Genomic DNA, 23,375 nt, shown 5'->3' with positions numbered 1-23,375 from the left:
CTTTTCTAAGATTTGTCCCAAACATGACCTGTATTTTATACTTGGGTAATTTGAATAATTTTAGAGCAAGTTTGTAAATGATGTAAAATGTAATTAATCATCCTGCTCTGATATATTGGGGGCTATAAAAGTTTACAAGTTACCACACAGGTTCTAAAAAATTTATCTACATTTGCCATTACCATCAATTTTACAAGCTACGTGTTGAGTACGGCAGCAATCGACAATTCTACAATTTTCCTCTCTAGATAGATCTCTAGAGAGAAAAACTGGGGGTTATTGTTGGGAGAAGATTCCTAGCAAACTACAAAATAGGAAAAGATCAATCAAAGAATATATAATTGACTTCACTCACACATAATAAGGAAATAAGCTGAAAATGGAAAGATGCATCATCAAAGATATCAAAGAATATTTAATAAATTATAGCTCATCAATCAAGGACTTGATTGAGTCAATTAAGGAGTCATCAATTAATTAAAGATCTTATGAAGACTATGGAATCAATCAAATAAAGCTAAAACAGGAAATGGATCAATTATTGGACGAAATATTATCCGCGCAGTGGTCCCTGCTGAGTACGGACATCACAGAATCAATGCACCTTTTTGAGTAAATCGACCGCCTTACTGATCCTTTCTGAGAAAGGCAACTTCCCTACAAAGCTCGGACCATTTGAAGACATGTAATGAATGCTTGGGCAGCAAGCACAATCAAGCCCCATGATTGAAGGAGCGAATCAAGGAGATATCAATCACTAAGTCAACATTTCCTAAGATATGAAGATGTCAATTAATATTATCAACATTACCATAATAGCAAGGATCCTTCAATATATCAATCAATCAATATATATATTAAAACTCATGGAAAGACATGATGTTTTGCCATGTGTCGACAATTTTGCCATTTGGCATATGATGTGTCGTCGCCAAATCATACCATAGCATTAATAATTGAAAAACTCTATGCATTAACATTTATGTATTAATGTTAAGTTTAATTGATAAACTCTTCATATGCATGACAATTTCCCTTGACTGTAACTCCTTTTAATTACATAATAATAAAGTTAGTACTCCGTAAGAAATTTAACATCACTCCATTTTTATTTTGTGCATTAACTCATAAAATTGTACAGTAATCATAGAGTAAAATAATTTTGTGCATTATGGAGTAGTATATATTTTGACATCAAATTTATAAAGATTTGATTTATCATATTTTTATGATTTTAATGTAAAAAAATTATCCTCAAAAAAAAATTAAACTCATACAAGCAACAAGCTACTTAAGCTATTATATTAAATAAATAAATAAAACAACCACTTAAGCTCTTAATGACAAACAAGCCATATATATATATATATATATATATATATATATATATATATATATATATATATATATATATATATATATATATATATATATATATATATAGGGGAGGGATCTGGTGAGAATAGGTCCATATGTGAGAATTCATACTTATATGAGAACTGATTTAAAATTTAGAACATGTAAGTAAAAATTTAGAACATGCGAGTTAAAATTTAGAACATATGACTCAAATTAAAATTCTGAACATATGAGTAATAATTTAGAACATTTGTGTAAGTAATATGTTTAGAACATCTGATTTAAGAATTAGAACAAGTGATTAAAAATTTATAAAATTTGCTTTATGAAATTTTAAACATATGAGTAAAATGTAGAACATCTGATTTAAGATTATGAACATGTGAATAAAAATTTAGAACATATTGATATAGAATATAGAAAGTGTGACTAAAGAATTTAGAACATACGTGTAAAAAATAGAACATACGCTTTAAAATCTGGAACATATAATTAAAAATCTTTAAACACACGTTTTAAAATTTAGAACATATAAATTAAAATTTTGGAATAAGTTATTTAAAATTTATGACATCAAACTTAACTAATTTATGATTTAGAACATGTGAGTACTAAATTAGAACATTTGATTTAATTTAGAACACCTAAGAAAAAGTTTAGAACATTAGATTTAAAATTTGGAACATACGAGTAAAAATTTAGAACATAAAGAGTGTTCTCACATAAGAAAAATTCTCATATAAGAAAAATTCTCACGAGAGCCTCCCCCTATATATATATATATATATATATATATATATATATATATTTGATTAAAGTAATTAATTTATAATGACCCGGGGCATCACCCGGCCAATAACTAGTTTACCTTTATTAGACTTATAAGTCATGATAAATAGGATGTTCATTGTAATAGAATGGATTCACACATTATACTAAAATCTCTAATTTATGTCGTCCTTATTGACACCAGTTCGTCCTTACTCAGAATTGTCTCTCTCATCTTGAGCCTTGTTCTTTGATTTATAATTATTATAGTTCTATTGTTTTATTGCTCTTAACTAATTCATTTGGAGGTTGTGTTTATTTCTTTTGGCAAATTAGATTATTAAAACCCCATAAAACCTTTAACAAATTCCTAGAAACCCTTTTCTAAGATTTGTCCCAAACAGGACCTGTATTTTATACTTGGGTAATTTGAATAATTTTAGAGCAAGTTTGTAACTGATGTAAAATGTAATTAATCATCATGCTCCGATATATTTAGAATATTTTTTTTTATAGATGCTTTAAAATACTTTTTTTTAATTTAATTTTATTTTAATTTTTTTTATATTATAATATTGGGTTGATTGAATTAAACCAAAATTCAAACCATAAATGGTAATATGGTATAGACACTCTCTTTATTACTCTTTTGTTAATTACTACGTAGGAGATTAAACTTGGAAAATTGAGTTGGTAATCTGGCTCCGGCCAACCCCTCGGCATTGAATTGGTGGTTATTGCCAGTCACCTCTTCAATCAAAATTCAACCGATCCACGGACAAATTTTGCAATAAAATTAGCAAAAATCAAAGCTTTCCTAAACTTCCAAAGGGTTTGTACTATTTCTGATTTCAATTCAATGTCAGTCTTGAATCAGCTCTTCAATCGGGGTGTTCTCGGCACTAGATGGTAAGTTGATTATTCACCCTTCTTAAATTCACCAAATTATGCTTTTGTATTTCAATTGTTGGTAGATTATATAATTTTGATCTTGTAATAACTTTTTATTAGTTCTTATTGATTTGGGTTTTACTTAAAAAATTGGTCTTTGAATTGGTTTATTGCGAATGTTAATTCTTTGATTTCTGTCTAATTGTTTTAAACTGTACTGTGGTTACTGCTGTTGCTACTAATTAGAAGATTGGATTACTTATTCATGGAAGATTGCAATTTTGTAATTTCAGTTTAATAATGTAATCATATTTTGATGAAGTAAATTATTATCATTATTATTATTATTATTATTTTTTACATGGTAAGATACGGGGGGGTGCCCCTCCTATCACAGGAGGGGTGGGGTGAGGATCGTACCCAGGTCGCTCTTGGGGAGATGGAGGGACAAACCGTCCCTCAACTCCATGATCCTCATTTTGATGAAGTAAACGGATAAATTATGAAAATGAACATAATGGAGGACCATTTTTAATATTATTGACTTGTAATGCTGCTCTTTGCTATGATCACTGAAGTTGCACTTGACAAATGTGGCATTTGCGTTTCAATTGGGTATTGATGGAAGAATATTTGCCATCACAAGGAAACATTTCATAACCCCTTTAAACCGTAGATAGGGTCCTCAGAAACATTGGTTCTATGCAAATGGAAATCGTAATGACTATACTTTGCTATGATGTGATGGTATGTGAAAACAATGTCTTATGAATATATATTGATGTTGTATGTCTTGATTGAAGAAGGAGAAAGTGCAGCTAAGGTGACTCTGATTTCTGAAGCGACTTTTGTTTCCACCATCACTTTGAGTAGCAAATTGCCGGTTCAAATTCTGGTCACACTATTAGGAGAACAGTTATTTCCATTCATTGGGAGAAGTTTTTAAGATTTTTTTAACTATAATGAGTTATGGGAGAAATAATGAAAGAGGAGAGGTAAAAAGATATCAGAAAAATGCTTATGTGAAGGATAGAGCAAGGAAGACACTAGGATAAAAAAAAAAAAAAAAAAAAAAAAAAAAACAGAATAACAGATTATATTATTTTAAAGTGATCTAAGTAGAATTTAGTTATGATATCAAGATTACTAATTTTCTCTCCTTTTGTTGCTTTCATTTATATTTCCTTTCCTCTTTTCACTTGCAACTTACCACATGGTCTCGTAATTTAATGAAGAGAATTGAGAGGATAAATGGACATAATAATTGAACTAATTTAAACCTTAATGACCTGATCCTTTCTAATCGGTAGTGGGGTTGTTAAATAATATGTCCGTTTACCCCCTCCAATATCTTCCTTAAATTGGGTGCACATGGGGGTGTGCAGTGTGCTATGCATATAAAATGGAAGTGTTTGATTTGTGGAAGTATTTTCTGGCATCCTGTCAATATAATAGACTTTATAATTGTATAATTGCACTTTGTTTAATTGAGTGTTTTTTAGTTGTATAAATGTTTGATCAATGACTATGCTGATATCTATTTTGTAGCAAAACCTGCTTAAATTTGGCAATCTCCCGTATCAAATTGCTGCAAAACAGAAGAGATGCGCAACTCAAGCAGATGCGCAAGGAGATAGCCCAGTTTTTGCTGACTGGCCAAGAGGCCATTGCCAGAATCCGGGTAATTGCTCCTGGCTTGTAGTATCCTATTTTTCCTAGATTGATGCAAACTGTTTGAGATATAATAGTCTCAATGAAATCCTTTCTTTCCTAAGGTGGAGCATGTTATACGAGAACAAAACACATGGGAGGCATATGAGATTTTGGAAATGTTCTGTGAATTTGTTCTTGCACGTGTGCCCGTTCTTGAAAGTCAGAGGTAATTCACCTAAAATGTCCCATCAATTTTTATTTATTTATTAATTTTTTAATGCTCGATGGATAGTTATTGGATTAACAAATGAATATAGGCTCTATCTTATCAATTGTTTCTTGACTGTTCTCAAAGGATTCTTGACTATACATCACTGTAATTGCAGTTAATATCTATCACAATGATAAACAACTATTTTTTTCCATGACCTTCTCTTTCTAACTTTTGTCGCTCACCCCTAAGCCCTAACACGTCGCTGCCTAATTTGTGCTATTGGCAACTCTAGGGAAGTAGAAATAGGAGAGCACTCATCCTACCTATGTCGTTCTTTCTTTAATAAGTTAAATTCCCACCTTTAGGACATTGGAAAACATTGGCTGAGTTGTTCCAACCAGAAAATCGAGGTTTGTTAATAAATGATTGTCCAATAATAAGAAGGAATACTCGTCTTTCTTCTAAACAAGATGTATTAAACTCATAATTCATTAGATACTTTCTTTGTATTAATTTCAACTAAGTATCGTAAGTACATTGCTCTCGGTTGTTCATTTAGTCGATAATCAGTAATTCTTTGATAAACGATCACTATTGAACTTGATTAATCCTATTTTTGTCGTTCACCATCAATTGAATCACTCAGTCTCAACGCATTTCCTTAGAGAAAGACTCCTTGTAGGTATTTAACAGTACATCATTGAAGATCCGCGTGTATCTTTTATTCCCGGAAGAGCATCATTGAGAAAACTCTACATTTTCTTTTTATGTGCTTCTGATCCTTACATTAACTTATCTCATTTATAGAAAGAAAGATTGTGTAGCATAAATTATTTCCTGTAAGAGTATTAGAAGTACTTATAATTGCAAATATGGGTTGTAGGCAATGTCCTTCAGAGTTGCAGGAGGCTATAGCAAGCATAATTTTTGCAGCTCCCAGGTGCTCCGATTTGCCAGACCTCCTGCAAGTTAAAAACTTGTTCACTTCAAAATATGGAAAGGAATTTATTTCAGCTGTCTCTGAACTCCGGCCTGATACTAGTGTTAACCGTACAGTTGAGAAATTCTTGTCTTTGCGTTACAATTTTTCTTGGTGGTTATGTGGCAGATTTCCAATGTTCCTGTTCTAGCACTTATGTTTCACCTTTGGATTCTTTGGCCTTTCCATTATAGATAATTGAGAAACTTTCCGTTAATGCTCCATCTGCACAATTAAAACTCAAGCTGCTGAAGGAAATTGCAAAAGAGTTTAATGTCAACTGGGACTCTTCAGAAACTGAAGTAGAATTCCAGAAGAAACATGACGATCTCCTGGTGTGTTTTCTTTCCTTTCTTATTGTTTCTTCTGCACTATAGCTTTATTGCACTTCTTGCTTATCATCTAGACATCTAATGGCTCTATGCCTAAATGATGTAATTTTATGAGAAAATCTAGAATCTTGAAAGGGGCTTAGGCATTGGATAAAGTGGACTTGCTATTGTTTCTGATGTTTCTGTTTGGAACTCCCTCTTTAGGGTTACGTGAGTTACTGTGAATCAAACCAGATCTAATTGTAAAGGAAAGGTGACAATAGCCTTGAACCCTTCTTAATACCCTATAAACATTGCTTTCTTGGCTCTTTTATCAAGCTTGCTATCCTTGTCATGATAATAAGTTAGCACCTAAAGACTTTAAGGTGCGTCAGCATGTTCCCTTGACCACATCAATAAGGTTGCGTCAGCATGTTCCCTTGACCACATCAATAAGGTGCGTCTCCATCTAAATAAGAATATGGGGATTGATCCGCTAATTAAGAATGTGGGGATTGGTCCGCTATATTACAAGTTGTAGCAATTGACTGTACCCACCATTCAATTAGAGCACATACACCTTGCCTTCTCAAGTAATGTATTAACCAGTCTTTTTGGGATTCCGTTTTATTGAGATGTGTTTCTGATTGTTCATTGTCTCACAAATGCCTTTCTTAAATTCTTATCACAAAATTATTTGAAAGCTCCCTTGGTGTATTTTGTACTATTATCAAATTATACAAGTTTTATCTTTTGACTTGTAGTGTTCTCAACCATTGCTCTCTATTGCTTTAAGTATTGAATACCTTGGTCTTGTTTAAGAAAATAAATCCTAGCACACCTATAATAATTGTCAACAAAAGTAACAAAATATCTTGAACCACCCTTAGGAGCAAATTTTGCCTAACCCTAACATTCGGATGCACCCACTCTATTATTTCTCTGCTTTTGTGCTTACTTGTAGAAAATTTCACTTTGGGATATTGTGGCTTCTTCATGCTCTTTAACAAACCATGACCACTAAGCAATGATGAAACCTTTTCTCGCATATGCCTAAAGGCGCATGTGCCGTATCTTTTATATTTGGTCTTTATTTCCACCGATTCCAACAGCTAAATCACATGTAATAGTGTCCTCCAAAGAGGAAAAAGATTACCGTGACGAATCTTTTTCATCACTACCAAGGAAATTTTTATAACACCGTTTGCTAAGACTATTTTGCATCCATTTTTCTCTAATAAGTTGGTAAGTATGCTTTTTCTTGCAATGTCTCTTACATCCTTCAACAATATTATTGTTCCATCATGCATCTTCCCTTAGATGGTACCTAATAATCTTATCGTCTTACAAGCATGATTGTTTCCCATTAAACAATGCCACCATCTAAACTTAGGTAAGTTATAAACTATTTCTTGTTTGGGCATGTATGGTGTGATGTTCTGAATTGAAATGCCTTCCTCCATCTTGCATGTGTACAATTTGAAATTTATTTAGGTTCAATTTGTTTGAGTTTTCCTCAAGAATTTGGACTCTTATTTTTCCACCCAGAAGCTCTTCGATAAACAAGAAAGCAATTTCCCTCTAAGGCATTGGGTTGTGGACGCTCTTGAAGATGTAATTCTTCCTAATCCTCCTCCTTCATATCCTTGGATTTTTGTTCTCGAGATGGCAATGGATCGGATTTGGATATGGTGGAGCTTCACCTGCATCCATCCATTATTTTAATTGCTCCATCCACATCCATCCGTCATCCGCTTCACCTATCATCCATATCCGTCCGTCCATCATCCGCAGATGAAACGGGTGGAGCGGATGACAAATGGATGAGTATTAAAGTGAAAAAAATTCACATAAACTTTAATTTTCGGTTATTTATATAATAATTCTTTTATTTTATTAATAAAAATGAAACAATAACAACATATTGTTTGAAAAATTAATTTGCAACAAAAAATACAAGTTATTTTCTTGAACATTACATATTTTATTATTAAAATTCTTTAATTAAAAATTTAATATATGTTAAACGGGTGGGTGGATAGTTAGCGGGTGAAAAAATTATCATCCACATCCGATCCGATCCATCATCCACTTCATCCGTCACCCACTTCTCATCCATTTAATTCGGGTTTTCGTCCATTTATTAAAAGCGGTTGGAGCGGGTTAGCGGACATCCACTTAATATTTCCATCTTTACTTCTAGCTGATGCTTTATGCAACTTTTGTGAAATAAGCTTATTTTCTTACTACCTCTTTTACTTTTTAGTTGTGACATATACTTGTACTAAATATGAAAAGCCTTTTTAAGTAAATTTTTTAAAGTGAAATTTACCAACATACCTTTATTTGATCTTTCCCAAATTTAATTAATGCATTAAATAAAAAGTTATTAAATTTTTAAATAAGGGAAAATTGCCTGGGTTTGGCATGTAAGACGGAGATTCGTGGGTGCACCAGTTCGACGAGTGGAAGAGTGGGACCATGGAGGGGTTAAACGAGGTAAGAGAGACCGAAAATGACTTGGTTGGAAAGAGTTAAAGAAGAATATGAGGATGAAGCATTGGATCGTAAGGGATGGATGAGGAAGATTTTTGTCGATGATTATACAGAATAATAAAATTTGGTTCATGTATCGACCCCACTTATTGGATTAAGGTTTTGATTGATTGAATCATCATTTTACTTCTCATCAAGATTTCGTCTCCCTTTCTTCATCTTCTCCAACCACCACTAATCTTCTCTTACCACCACCACACTTTGACCACCACCAATCTCCCCTCTCTCTCTTCACTGCCATGGATAAAGAAAGAGAGAGAAACTCCAATCACCACCCCAACAAAACTCCATTCACCACCCCAACAAAACTCCATTTCGCCCTCTCTCATCCTTCTGCCACGGATGACCATCGCCGCCCACCCTTTCCTTGTGGAGCAATGCTCCTTTCTCTCTCTTCCCTTTCTTTTGTTTCATCACTACAATTAAAGCTAGGTTTTAGTGGTCAAGTTTGAACATTTACAATTTTCATGGTCAAATTCGACCAACTTAAGCCCTAATTTGCATTTTAATTTTTGTTTATTTTTTAGGGTTGGTTTTTTTTTTTTTTTTTTTTTTTTGGATGGGGGTGGAATTTTTTAGGTGATTGTGAGATGATTTTGAGGAAGGTTGATTTGGTTTTGGGTTGTTGGGAAGGTGTTGGTGTTGGTGGGGTTTTGAATAGTTGGTGGTGGTGAGCCGGTGGGATAAGGAGGGTGGTCGGGTAATTGGTGGTGCCATGGTGGTGACTGGTGAACTGGTGGGATAAGAGGGGGGGTTTGCTTGGTCCGCTTCCGTGCCTAACGGCCCCGCAAAGAAGCCGCAGTTTTGCCAATAATGTTTGAATAACTCGATGTGAAGACAACCTTCTTAAATGGTGATTTGGATGAGGAAATCTATATGTATAAACATGAGGGATTTACGGTTGAGGTTAAAGAGAATCAGGTTTGTCGCTTAAGGAAATCAATTTATGGGTGATTTGATTTTTTTATGTTAAAACAAGGATTTTCTGGAAGTAAATTCGATTTTTGTGTATACATTCACAAACTTCGTGGAGGTGATTATATTTATCTCTTATTGTATATGGACGACATGCTTATTGCTTCTAAGAACAAGGTGGAGATAAAAAGGTTAAAAAGTCAACGTGGTGAAGAATTTGAAACTAAAGACTTGGGTGTTGTATAGAAAATACTAGGTATGGAGAATTGGAGATTGGAATAGAGATCAAACCGGAAATTGTTCTTGAGCTAAAAAGGCTACATTGAGGGGGTTATTAGAAGGTTTGAGATGAAAAGTGCTAAGTCAATGGTGTCTTCATTGGCTCCACATTTTAGGCTCTCTCGTAAACAAACTCCCACTATAGCAGAAGATAAGGCATACATGGATAATGTACCTTATGCCTTATGCTGGTGTTGTTGGTAGATTAACGTACGCCGTGGTGTGTACACGTCCAGCAAGCAGTGAGTGTTATCATCAGTACGTTCATGGCAAACCTAGGTAAAGCACATTGAAATGGATTTTACGGTACAAAAAAGGTACCATTGACAGTTTGACTCATGTTTATGCTTTAGTGGAGATACATGTCAAATAAGCGGCTTTGTTGACTTGGATTACTGCTAGTTATGTGTTTAAAATAAATGGTGCTCCAGTAAGTTGGCGATCAATTTTACAGGCTAATAGTGGCTCTATTTATGAAAGAAGCCGAGTTTATGGCTATAGCAGAAGGAGTGTGAATCTAAATTGTGATAGCCAAAGTGCTATTCGCTTGGCAAAGAACTAGGTTCATCATAAGGTATCATTTTGTTCGGGATGTCATAGAGAAAGAAAGTATTTCTCTTGTGAAAGTGCATACAAATGAGAACCCTTGCAAACATGATAACCAAAGTTATGTCAGGAAGCAAGTTCCAACATTGTTTGGAATTACTTAACACTGTCTCGTGAAAAGTATTAACATATTAAAATAAGTGGAACTACGATTGATTGGTTTGATTTAGGCCAAGGGTGCGTAGGCAGTCATTGTCAAAATGGTGCAACCGGATACGAATATCTAAAATTCGGTCGTCCAAATTTGAATGTTTTCAAATTATAATGAACGAGGTGGAGAATTGTGGGAGTTTATGACTATATGGCTATAATAAACCATATAACTTATTTCTCTAAAAATTGAGAGATAATTTTTTTAGGAGAGGAAAATGGATATGATAGCAAAATAAAACGTATACATTTTGCAAACATGTTACGTTGTTTGTTTAGTTAAATAGTTTAAGTCATTCTTGTTATTATATAATGCTTAGGCTGTAATGTCGATCTATGTTACTCGGACTCGGGTACCCATGTCCGACACGGGTTCGTATCCAAGTGTCCGACTCGGCTATTTTGTGAAAAAATTCTATGATTTTCAACCAAAATGAAGTGTCCATGTGTCATACCCATGTCCGAGGGTCGAGAGTCCGACACGGGTAGTTGAGGTAAAATGAAGAGTCCGAGTAACATAGATGTCGATGAATTATTCAAACATTATTCACGTCATAAAAGGTTTGGTTTAAGAAAGTTTACTTTCTTACATTTATCATTTCTTTCACAGTGATTGTTTGTTTATCCGAAAATATTATTTATTTGTAAGGTATAGTTTTATATAATCTAGTACGAGTAGAAGCCATATTTCCGCTGCGAGAGCTCTAAACAAATTATTAGAGTTCGCAACAGAAATGCGAGTTCATATATATTTTACCTCACAAATAATATAATATTTTGGAATTAAATGTACAACTACTATTTAGGAAATAAATATATTATATTCGAAAATAAATTATCTTAAATTATATCCAACCATTAACGTGAATTTATGAATTGATTGCATGTTTTACCAGAAAGCATTTATGTAATTAATTACATACTATTTAAGGAATAATAATTATTTGTCCCTAATCTAAACCCAATTGGAAAAATTGCCCAGAATAATCCGAACTTTGCCTTATACGCTAAAAATAATCCCACCTTCTGTTTATTAATTATAATCCGACCCGTAAGGTCAATCCTCTTTTAATGGTCTTAAGTGACCTATAACAGGTTGAGTAGGTAAATTTGTTTATTAGGTTTAATTTACACGTGTCACCACATGATTGATAAAAAAATAAGTTTTGATTTTAATTTTGTTTAAAGAAATGATGATTAGTAATTAACAGTAATTAACTATTTTTAACTTTTTTCTCAACAGAAAAATTGTTGGTGGATTCAGCAGCTAGTGGATTGTTTTGTAAATACTATTTTTTTTAATTTTCTTTAAAAAAAAAATTTAAATTTAAATTTTTTATCAATCACAAGCCGCCACGTGTCACGGTGTCAGGTAACATGTCATAACAAGTTACATGACCGGTTGGGACCATTTTCATCCGATGGACATTAAAGGTCAGATTAATAAAAATAATAAAAAAAATAATCGAAAGGTGGGATTATTTTGGGTGTGTAAGGCAAATGTTAGATTATTCTAGGCAGTTTTTCCAAACCAATTATGTGCATTGTTTCATTCACAAATGTTTCCTACATTTGCTGCTTTCAAGATCAAAAGATGGCAAATACCATTTTCACAATTTTCTCCTTTTTCTCACAATTTGTAAAACCTTTTGTTATTTTTTTGTCCATCTTACAAGGTCTCTCTTATGTCCACACACTCCAAATCTTACTTTTACATGCTTCCTCCCATATAATTTGGCTGCATTGCTTGCATGTGCTACACATGTGTCACTTGACATACCAAGTGCAGCTTCACATAAACCCTATGATAACCGCCTCTCGTGATGATCCCCAGTGCACGTAATTTCTCACCATCTCTTGTATTTGCCTTTATAGAATTGCTCTTTGCCTATGACCGCCAACACTGCATACTCTTTCGTTCTACAAAAGCCATATCCTTGAAACTCAATGATCAATAATTCAACTTCCATCTTCCCTTGGATGGCCTAACACAATGAACTTTTGCTGTTTTTCCCATCGTTATGCCCATAAGAATCAGTTGCAAGAGCACTAATAGCATATACAATTCCTGGAATCGTAATCAAAACTTGTTGCAATAGGTTCACAAAATGAGAACAGGAACCGAATGTTGTTGAACAGGTACGTAGAAAATGAGAACATTTCGGTTCTGATTTATGGTACCTTATCTGTTAATATATTTCGTACTTTTTTGCTAAATTATTTCAAAAAAATTTGGAGGGTCAGAAATTACAACTCTTACAACTTGCGAATACTACAAACCAAAACTAGTTGTTTAAAGATTATACTTTTTTGTATAAATATTATTTTCATTTATTAGTTTTACAAATTGGGCTTAAATTGATGAATGATTTAGGTTTAAGTGATACTTTTATATAGGGTACTCTACAGGTTTCGGTTTCGAAAGATTGAGAAACTGGAACTTGGGAACCTGAACCTCTTGTACAGCAGTTCCTAACAGGCTAATGTTGGCTATTGTTGTCTGTTATTATTCTTCAAGCTCTGAAGTGCGGCTGCATGTTTAAAGATTGGTCTTCTGCCATTACACAATTAATGTATTCGTTTCAATACAAAACAAAATCAAGCTTTATAACCAGTAGTTTCTTCTTATTCTTCATCTAGGATCTCCTTGAAAATATACAAACACAAACATGGTTTAAGAAAGCTCCATTTACTTCCATTCTTAGTTCATCTCCCGGAGAAATGCTCCCTTCTTGCCATCATCAAACTCCCAAGGAAACCTTATCCCCCCCTAAAGGTGCTTCAGAGCATGAAAGCGATGAGACTAAGGCTGGCAAATGGATCACGTTGGGTCGGGTTAGTGTTTGGGTCAGCTGATTTCGGGTCAGCTACCCCCCAACCCACCCTAACCTGATCCATTTAAGTTTCGGGTAGAGAAAACCAACATGAACTTGATATTTTCGGGTTCGGGTCAATCCGAAAGTAACTTGAATTCCTGATTTTTTATCAGGGTTTAAATTGGGTTTAAATCAGGTTATTTTGACCTGAATATAACCTGATATTAGCCGGGTTCGGGTCAACCCAAATCTAACCTGATTTGACTTGATTTTTAAATTAAGTTATTTAGCAAGTCTAATTAAAGGTTATACAAAAATATAGTATACTAATTGGATTAGGAAAAATTGGTATTAATAATCTAACTTTAACTCATTCGCTTTTAATAATCCCAACTTTTGATTATTATTAAATAATCCCAACTTTAGTGGGTGTTTGCTTTTATTGGTCCCAAATGACCGACTAAAGTAGGGTTTTTTTTTTTAATTTATTTATTTTTTTTCTTATTTTTTTTTGGGGGTTTTAATTGATACTTGTAAGTAGGATATTAGTCAAAAAAAAAAAAAAAAAAAGAGGAAAAAATTAAAACAAGTTCCCAGCCACCATCTCTTTCCACCGACCTCCAACAGCCCCACCCTGCTGCACCACCATAAACCACCTAACCTTCTCAACCAACCACCACCTTGAAACCAACACACACACACCCCCCCCCCCCCCCCAGCTGACCACCAGAAACCCTACCTTCCATCCCACCACCGAACCATTGCATCTAAAGTAAGTAAATTTTGGATTTCAAGAGAGATAAAATGAGTTTTTCTCCCCATCCTTCTGTTAAAAGCTTCCCCTTACAAACTTCATTTGATATTCAAGAAATATAGTGAGAAAAAGAGGAGACGATCTATGCAATTCGATTTCAATCATCGCAGCCCAACAATGGCGCAACTAGGGGTGAGCATGGGACGGGTACCCGAACCGTTAGTACTAACGGTTCGGGTACCCGATAACCAATATCACTAACAGTGATATCCATGACCCGAACCGATAAGTTCGGGTACTCGAATTTTCGGAATGGTTATCGGGTATCCAATAAAGTATCCAATTGTGATAATTAAACTTAAAAAATTAGTTATTATGATATTTTTTTATCACTTATTAAAACAATACCACATATTTTGACCAAACTATTAATAACATTACTAATTATTGATATTATATAGTGATTATGAAGTAATGTAAGAGTTTAAATATTGACAAGATAGATTTAAGTAGGAAAAAAAAAACAAAATAATTGCTTATTGGAACGGAACGGGTAATCGTTAATTTTAAAATGATACCCAAAAACCATACCCGATAACAAATTATCGGAACGGGTATCCGAACCGTTATGGTTATCGGATCGGGTACCCTAATTTTCGAAACGGTAACGGAACGGGTTTTTGGGTTTTCCGTTTTTAGGGTAGTTTTGCTCAACCCTCCGCGCAACCAGTGATTAAGAAAGATGACGATCGAGGGGTTAATTTGCTCCAATTTTGGTTCAATTAAATTTTGTAGGATTTTCTTTGTGGGGTTTTCGGTGGTGGGATGAAAGATGGTGGGGTTTCCAGTGGTAGGCTACGGTAGAAGGAGCGTTTTCGGGGTGGGTGGCTGAGGAGGGGCGGTGGTTTTAGGGGGGTTGCCGCAGGTGGTGGGGGCTTGGGATGAAACTGAGAACCTGGCAGTAGGGTTTTTTTTTTTTTTTTTTTTTTTTTTTTTTTTTTTTTTGGGTTATTTTTTTTTTCAATTTTTTTTAGTTCAATTACCTGTTATAATAGGTAAAACTACCGGTTGGGACTAATAAAAGTAAATACCCCCTAAAGTTGGGATTATTCAATAATAATCGAAAGTTGGGATTATTAAAAACAAATGGGCAAAAGTTGGGATTATTAAAAGCAATTTTTCCAATAAATTACAACCCAGAATTCAAAAGCAAGCAATGTTTTTAATTTTTTATACAAACTTTATACAACATAGTTCTCAAACAATGTACATTTTTGGAGAATTGAAGCAGGGGCGATGTTTGTGGCATGTGAGGATCCAAATCTGCTAAAAACAATTAAAGCAAACTTCAATAATAAAGGACTCAATCCCTACAATAGAATAATATAACAAACACAAATAACAATTAAAACAAAAAATTCAATATCGTATAAATTATGGTTTGGTTAACAATTAAAACAACATCAAAATTAGGCTTTGAACAGCATAGAAAAACATCAACAACAGACATGCAAGACCATATAAAAGAAATTAAAACAAAAATTATTTGAACATGACCGTATAATTTAGTAAAACCGTATAATCAATATCAACAAAACAATTAAACAACAATAGAATTTAACATCAATTTTCAGCATGTTAAAAATCTAAATAAAAAAATCGTATTAGTATAATAGAAAAATTCGAAATAGCAATTACCTTGAAGGTTGAATTGGTGAATCTTTAAACACTTACGCTTTGTTTGCCCTCTGTCCCTTTTCTTCTGTTTGTTTGCCACCCTCTTCTGTCGGGAGAACAAAAAAAGGAGCAAGTTTGTGTGAGGAACTCACTACCCGTCCCCTGTATATATGCAACACAAAGACAAACACACAAGCAAAACACACACTGACATACATAAGCAAGGAAATAGGATCGAAAGGTTGATGATTGATTGAAAGATAAACGGTAGCTTCAGCCTACCACTCTCCAAAGTACCTTAAGGATAATACTCTCCAATACAACTGTCTCATCTCATGCCTCTCTTACTTAGACAACATTCTTATATATACAACTCTAGACTATGCTGCTACTTAATTACATTTGTCTCTTCTACTGCTACTTTACTACTCTGCTCCACTACCACAACTTGGTGTTGCTCTCCCTCCCTTCTCAGAATTCTACAGACCTCAACTACTTTTTGCAACGACGTGGTGGTTCAATTAAGAGAATTAAGGCAAATGGTTGTAATTTGATAGATAAGCAAAAGCTTGGAAAATGTAAGTGACAATGGCTTTAGGCCATTACTCTCCAATTACACAATACAACTTTCTGGATGCCTCTTCCTAATTAGCTATTACAATTTATACTACTACTACAATGTAAGAAATGGCAAAACACAGCCTTAACTAATAAGAGTATGGTTCTTGTCTTCTTTCCCCTTTTGCATAGTAGGAACAAATAGCTAAAGGTGCCTTTTCTCCCCTGCTGAACGGTCCCAGTGCTTGTTGTTGCTGTTGTGTTGTCCTTGCTGATGTTTTCTGCGCCTGTGGTAAGTGAGTGTCACGGGGGGTGGGAATGGGTTCATTGCAACCCTCCCCCCCCCCCCCCCCCCCCCAAGAGAGCCACCTTGTCCTCAAGGTGGAAGGATGGAAATTGCTCCTTGATGCTGACCACGTCCTCCCAAGTAGACTCAAAGGTTGGCACCCCTTGCCACTTGATCAAGACTTCCTTTCCCGTGCCACGCCCAGCTCATGTCAAGCACGTCCTCCGGTTCTATCAATTCTAACTCCGGTGTGAGCTGGGATGGGATCGTGGGTGAGCTTGGAATGTCGCCAAGAGCCTTTTTAAGTTGAGACACATGAAACACTGGATGTATGCGCAATCATTGGGCAATGCTAACTTGTAGGCAACCTTCCCCACACGCTGCTCCACCTCAAAGGGTCCGTAGAAGCGTGCTGCTAGCTTCTCGAATGGTTTCTTGGCCAAGGACTTTTGACGGTAAGGTTGTAGCTTTAGAAACACATAATCCCCTACTTCGTACTCAACCTCCCTCCGCTTTGCATCCTCGGATCGCCTCATGATTTGTTGTGCTCGCACTAAATTTAATTTCAGCTCATCTAATATTAAGTCCCTCTCTCGCAAGACTTCCTCAACCATATCTACTGATGTTTGCTTTGTTCCCACTCGAAGTAATTTAGGAGGGTCTCTCCCATAAACCACCTTGAATGGAGACATAAGGGTGGAGGAATGCGAGGCCGTATTGTAAGAATACTCAGCCCATGGAAGCCACCTTGCCCATGCCTTGGGTTGCCCTCCCGCTAAACACCGCAAGTAAGTTTCGAGCCTCTTATTCACCACCTCGGTTTGACCGTCGGTTTGGGGGTGATAAGATGTGCTCTTCTTCAAGTCAGTGCCCTGCATTCTAAAAAGTTCCTTCCAAAACACACTCACAAAAACTCGGTCTCGATCGGAGACTATACTACTTGGGACCCCGTGCAACCACCAACCTCCTTGACGAATATTTCCGCCACCGAATAAGTCGTGAATGGGTGTTTGATACCAATGAAGTGGGCGTACTTCGATAGCCGATCCACAACTACCAAAATCGTGTCTACCCCCTTCGAGCGAGGCAACCCCTCAATAAAATCCATACTAATGTCCTCCCAAATTCTCACCGGAATCGGCAGGGGTTGGAGTAAACCGGCCGGAGACTATTGAGAGTGCTTGTTTCGTTGGCAAACCCCGCAATTTCGCACGTATTCAGCCACCTCCTTCCTCATTCCTGGCCAAAACAGCTCGGCTCCCATTCTCAAGTATGTTTTTATGTCCCCTGTATGTCCTCCTTCTGGTGAATCGTGGTAGGATTTAAGCAATACAACCTTCCATCTCGAATCACGGGGTATCACTAGCCGTCCCTTGTAAAGCAGTTGCTGATTTTCCACGGTGTACCCTGGAATCATCTCCTCCTTGTCGACTTGCGCTCTCAATTTCCCGATCTCCTCATCCTCCAAAATTTCCCTCTTTAAGCAATCCCAATCACTCTGGTGCGTCGCAACCAAGGGCTGTAGCAGCACTGAATTCCCATCTTCACCTCGCCGCGACAAGGCGTCGGCCACCTTGTTCGCAACCCCGGGCTTATATTGCAATTCAAAATCGAAACCAATTAATTTCCGCACCCATTTCTGATATCCCATCCCAATTTCACGTTGCTCGGTGATGTACTTGAGGCTTTGTTGGTCGCTCCGTATTACAAATCGTCGACCCAAGAGATAGTGCTTCCATTTTTGGACCGATAGACAAACGGCCATTAATTCCTTCTCATAAATCGATTTGCTTCTTCCATTTGGTCCTAGAACCTTGCTGAAAAATGCCACCGGCCGCCCTTCCTGCATAAGCACCGCTCCGAGGCCAAAACCCGAAGCATCGGATTCCACTACAAAGGTCTTGGTGAAATCCGGCATAACTAAGACCGGCGCCGAGCTCATGGCCACCTTCAACCTTCGAAACGCCTCCTCCGCCGTTTCATTCCACCCAAAATTATCTCTCTTCAATTTGTTAGTGAGAGGATGAGCAATGTGAGCATATTGCTTAAAAAACTTTTGATAATATCCAGTAAGTCCAAGGAAGCCCCTTAATTCCTTGATGGACCTTGGAGTGGGCCAATCCAACATGGACTTAATTTTACTCAAATCTTGAGATCATGTGGCCCAAATATGCCACCACATTCTTACCAAACTCACATTTCTTTTGATTAGCATGCAATGAGTGATTTCTAAGTATAGATAAAACAATTCTCAAGTGATCAATATGATCCTCACGGTTAGCACTATAAATGAGAATATCATCAAAAAATACAAGCACAAATTTTCGAAGGAAGGGACGGAATACCTCATTCATCAAGGATTGGAAAGTAGCCGGAGCATTTGTAAGGTCGAAAGGCATTACTAGGAGTAGTGCCCCTCATGGGTTCGAAAGGCCGTCTTATGAGTGTCTTCCGGCTTAACAAGGATTTGATGGTAGCCGGCCTTGAGGTCAAGTTTGGAGAAGACTTGAGCCAAGTAGTTCGTCAATCACCGGGATTGGGTATTTATCGGGAACCGTCTCCTTGTTCAATGCTCGGTAATCAACACAAAACCTCCAAGACCCGTCCTTCTTCACCAACAAAACCGGGCTCGAAAATGGGCTAGTCGAAGGCCTTATAATACCCGCTTGAAGCATCTCACCGATGAGCTTCTCGATCTCATCTTTTTGAAATTGGGGGTAGCGGTACGGTCTAACACTAACCGGGTTGCTCCCCTCCTTGAGGAGTATAGAGCGTTCATGCCCCGTAGTTGGTGGTAAACCTTTTGGACTGTCAAAAACTTCAGCAAACTCCTTCAATACCCCTTGAAAAAAATCAGGTGGCCCATCTTCATTAGGCCCATTTCCCTTTGGGCTACACTCTTCAGCTTCCACCAAATTCATTTCCACTAGCAATCCACTTTCTCCTTTCTTTAGTGTCTTAAGCATGGCTTTAAGCGTGACCCCCAACTTCGTCAAACTTGGATCCCCTCTAATCACCACGGTTTTCCCGTTCAAGTTTAAGCTCATTTCTTGTAGCTTCCAATTAGTAATCACGGTCCCTAGCTTTTCAAGCCATTGTACCCCCAAAATCACATCAGAATTACCCAACGTAAAGGGCAAAAATTCTTCCTCGATCTCAATCCCGTCTCCTAGCTCTAATCTCACTTCCTTCCATTGCCCTTTGCCCTTGATATTCTCTCCGTTTCCTAGAGAAACACCAAAACTCGTGTCACCGGTAATGGTCAAACCGAGGCTTTCAATAGTTTGCAACGAAATGAAATTATGGGTGGCGCCGGGGTCGATCATCACGACTACTGGCTGCCCTTTAATTGTCCCCTTAAGCCTCATTGTTTTAGGATTGGACAATCCTACAATCGAACACATTGATACCGAGGCCGAGGTACCTTCTTCCCCCTCCAACGGTGCCTCCATGGACGTAAACTCCCCTCCATTCTCCTCCTCTTCTTCCTCAACCAAGAGCACGCTAAGGTCTTTAGCCGTGCATATGTGAGTCGGACCGGTCCACCTACCATCACATTTGAAACATAGTCCTTTAGCTCGTTTCTCCTGCATTTCCCGCTCCGTCAAACGCCTCACATTGCCACTAAACTGAGAAGAATTGGGGTGGGTTCGGGTTGGTGTGTGGTTCGGGTTCTTATGATTGTGGGTGGGGTAATTGGTCAAGGCTTGTGATCCTTGTAAACTGGGATTGGATTGATAGGTGTGGGCAGGGTTGGACTTAGTGGGGACGAAGGTTTGGGTTGGCTGTGAATTATAGGAATGGGACTAAGCCAGTTCCCAAAAGGGTTGAGGCTGGGCTCCTATTGAAGTAAGAGTACGGCCCGGGCTTAGTGAAAGCTCCGCCCGTATTTTTGGATTCGCTACCCCGATTACGCTCCTCGACCCGCACCGCCAAATCCATCGCCTCATCCAGGGTTAACAGATTCAACATCCGGATCTCCGCCTTCACTACCTCCTTCAGCCCGCCTTCAAAATTTTTTCCGGTATGTCAGGGAGAGGTGCGGCCTTCTCAATAAACACTCTCCGATACTCCACCACGGTTGTCACCTGATGCACCGCCAGCCACTGCTCGTGCAACGACCCGGCGTTCACCGGCCGGAACTGGTTCAAGATCCGCAACTTAAAGTCCTCCCACAGCAGCACCACTCGGCGGCGTTGCTCCCATTGGTACCACCTCAGCGCATCCCCGTCCAACGCCACCACCGCCGCCTGTATCTTCTCCGGCTCGGAGAGCTGGTAAAATTGAAAAAATTGTTCGCTCCTTAAAATCCACCCGTCTGGGTCGGATCCTTGAAAGGTGGGCATATCAAGCTTGCGAAGCTTCCAGTTACTCCGGTGGTCATTGTGGTTTTGTTGATGGCGGAGTCCACTTCCCAATCTGGTGTCCCAATTTTCAAAGCGAAGGCCATTGAAGCCACCCGCCCCTATTGGTGAGTTCCTGGTACCCTCTGCCGCCGTGCGGCGAGCCTTGGTATCCGCCGTACGGCTGCGGTTGCTCCACTTCTTCGTCAGTCCCCTTGTTTTGCTCCGGTTGCTTTCCCAAGGCTTTGATGGCGTCTCTGATCTCACCCATAAATCTCTCTTGCTTGCTCGTCATGAGGGCGTTTTGTTGATTTTGCCTCATCGCGAAATCGATCGATTCTTCCTTCAATTACTTGTCTCACGTTGTCAATGTCGATATTCTGTTTCTTCAACAAAGCCTGCTGAAGCGAACCTTCTCCGTCCCCTAGTTTCTGACATATCTCTTCCACCCTCTCTTCGAGAGCGGCTACCCGCTCCGGCATCACCGTTAAGGGCGTCGGAGGCATTATGCTCTGATACCAATTGCAACGACGTGGTGGTTCAATTAAGAGAATTAAGGCAAATGGTTGTAATTTGATAGATAAGCAAAAGCTTGGAAAATGTAAGTGACAATGGCTTTAGGCCATTACTCTCCAATAACACGATACAACTTTCTGGATGCCTCTTCCTAATTAGCTATTACAATTTATACTACTACTACAATGTAAGAAATGGCAAAACACAGCCTTAATTAATAAGCGTACGGTTCTTGTCTTCTTTCCCCTTTTGCATAGTAGGAACAAATAGCTAAAGGTGCCTTGTCTCCCCTGCTCAACGGTCCTCTGTTTCTCCTCCTAGTGGCCACTGCTTGTTGTTGCTGTTGTGTTGTCCTTGCTGATGTTTTCTGCGCCTGTGGTAAGTGAGTGTCACGGGGGGTGGGAATGGGTTCATTGCACTTTTGTCCTCATGTGATGGAAGTGTTTGATTGTTGGCTGCTTTCCCCCTTCTCTGATAGTACAGCTTGATTGGTGGCTTAGGCTTGAGTAATGGGCCGTAACTTGAGTCCATTACAATTTGGATTCTCAAGTTCTCTCCTGTGTCTATGCACATGTAACCACTGAACCAGCAACCAACATGATATGCTAGTTCTGTGAACACTTTAGTAAGAAGTACAATATAACAATCTTTTGCCCTGTATTATCTTGCACACTTGTTTTCTATGGGTTGTCCAAAGTTGAACGCACTTATTACCCTTTTAAGTAAACTTTCTGTTATGTTTTGTTATTTCTATCTAACTACACAGTTTTCTTCAACTTTTACAGGATGGTCGGCGGACAATACATGTAGATCCTTCACTTTCTGCGCCTCCTATCCAGGCGCTGCATCGTAATTCTTCGCCATCTAATGTAGCACAGCCTGTTACGCCTCCAATTTCAACTGACCAAGCAAGTATTCGAGCTCCCAAAACGCCTAGTCATAATGGCAACCGAGTTGTATTGAACTCCAACGGGACAAAAGCATCAAACCGAAATAACGCAGGGGAAAGTTCTGTTAGTGACAGTAATAAGGATACAGGATTAAATTCTTCTGACATCTTAGAGAAAGCCAGAGTAGCCATTACCTCAGCAGAGCGTGCTTCAGCTGCAGCCAGAGCAGCTGCACAATTGGTGAATGTTAATTTTGGATCAATGAAGGTAGAAGAAGGGAAATCTTGAACGAGTGTACATAATTATATTGAGTTCTATTGTAGTTTTGTGTCTTATTGCAACTAGCGAGCCACTCTCTGGAGCTGCACATGTGAATGGTCCGTCTTTTCTGGTATGAAGGTTGCTGTCTGATTTATTCTCTTTTGCATGGTTGCACAAGGCTTATGTATTTAGTAGCTAGTTCATGTCCTTCATGAATATTGACACCTTGGATTTGCAGGAGAAGTTTGTTGTGCAGTTATTTGTACTTAAAATTGAAAGCTTTCTCATTAGTTTGATCAGCGAGCTTGCTTCTTCAGTGCAGGACAATGTAGAGAAGATTATGTGTATTTCATTCTTTAATAAGCATCCTTAAAGTTTACATAACAAACAAGCTTGGTGGAGAACTCATTTTTTTAACTTTAAGGTGGTAAGTTTGAGCTCCACTATCTTCATTTGCTTGGGAGTAGGGGATACCCTTACCTTCCCCATCTACGTTAGGATATTTCAGCTACAAATAAGCTCAAAAATAGTTCCAATAAAGTTAGGATATTTCAGCTACAAATAAGCTCAAAAATAAATCAAACAAAATAAGT

At 37.5% G+C, this 23,375-nt stretch overlaps 1 protein-coding gene across 1 annotated transcript; it reads left to right on the top strand.

Annotated features, from left to right (window-relative positions):
- The first annotated feature begins 2,646 nt into the window (after positions 1-2,646).
- LOC145602262 (uncharacterized) lies at positions 2,647-23,199 on the top strand. The gene is made up of 6 exons (XM_081658446.1): positions 2,647-3,036; positions 4,567-4,699; positions 4,794-4,897; positions 5,769-5,940; positions 6,059-6,199; positions 22,417-23,199. Exons 1-6 carry the CDS (start codon positions 2,987-2,989, stop codon positions 22,807-22,809), a joined length of 993 nt encoding a protein of 330 aa, XP_081514572.1. The 5' UTR covers positions 2,647-2,986; the 3' UTR covers positions 22,810-23,199.
- The last annotated feature ends 176 nt before the right edge of the window (positions 23,200-23,375 follow it).

This window comes from Chenopodium album, chromosome 21 (assembly GCF_948465745.1).
Source record: "Chenopodium album chromosome 21, dcCheAlbu1.1, whole genome shotgun sequence".
NCBI classification, from domain to species: Eukaryota; Viridiplantae; Streptophyta; class Magnoliopsida; order Caryophyllales; family Amaranthaceae; genus Chenopodium; species Chenopodium album.
This window is presented reverse-complemented; position numbering and strand designations above follow the sequence as displayed.

What these genes read in the sequence shown, in the direction of transcription:
- LOC145602262 (XM_081658446.1), top strand. Translation starts at nt 2,987, where the DNA reads ATGTCAGTCTTGAATCAGCTCTTCAATCGGGGTGTTCTCGGCACTAGA. An exon ending in GGTGTTCTCGGCACTAGATG is followed by an intron (nt 3,037 to 4,566) that starts GTAAGTTGATTA and finishes TCTATTTTGTAG; the next exon opens with CAAAACCTGCTTAAATTTGG. An exon ending in CCCGTTCTTGAAAGTCAGAG is followed by an intron (nt 4,898 to 5,768) that starts GTAATTCACCTA and finishes TATGGGTTGTAG; the next exon opens with GCAATGTCCTTCAGAGTTGC.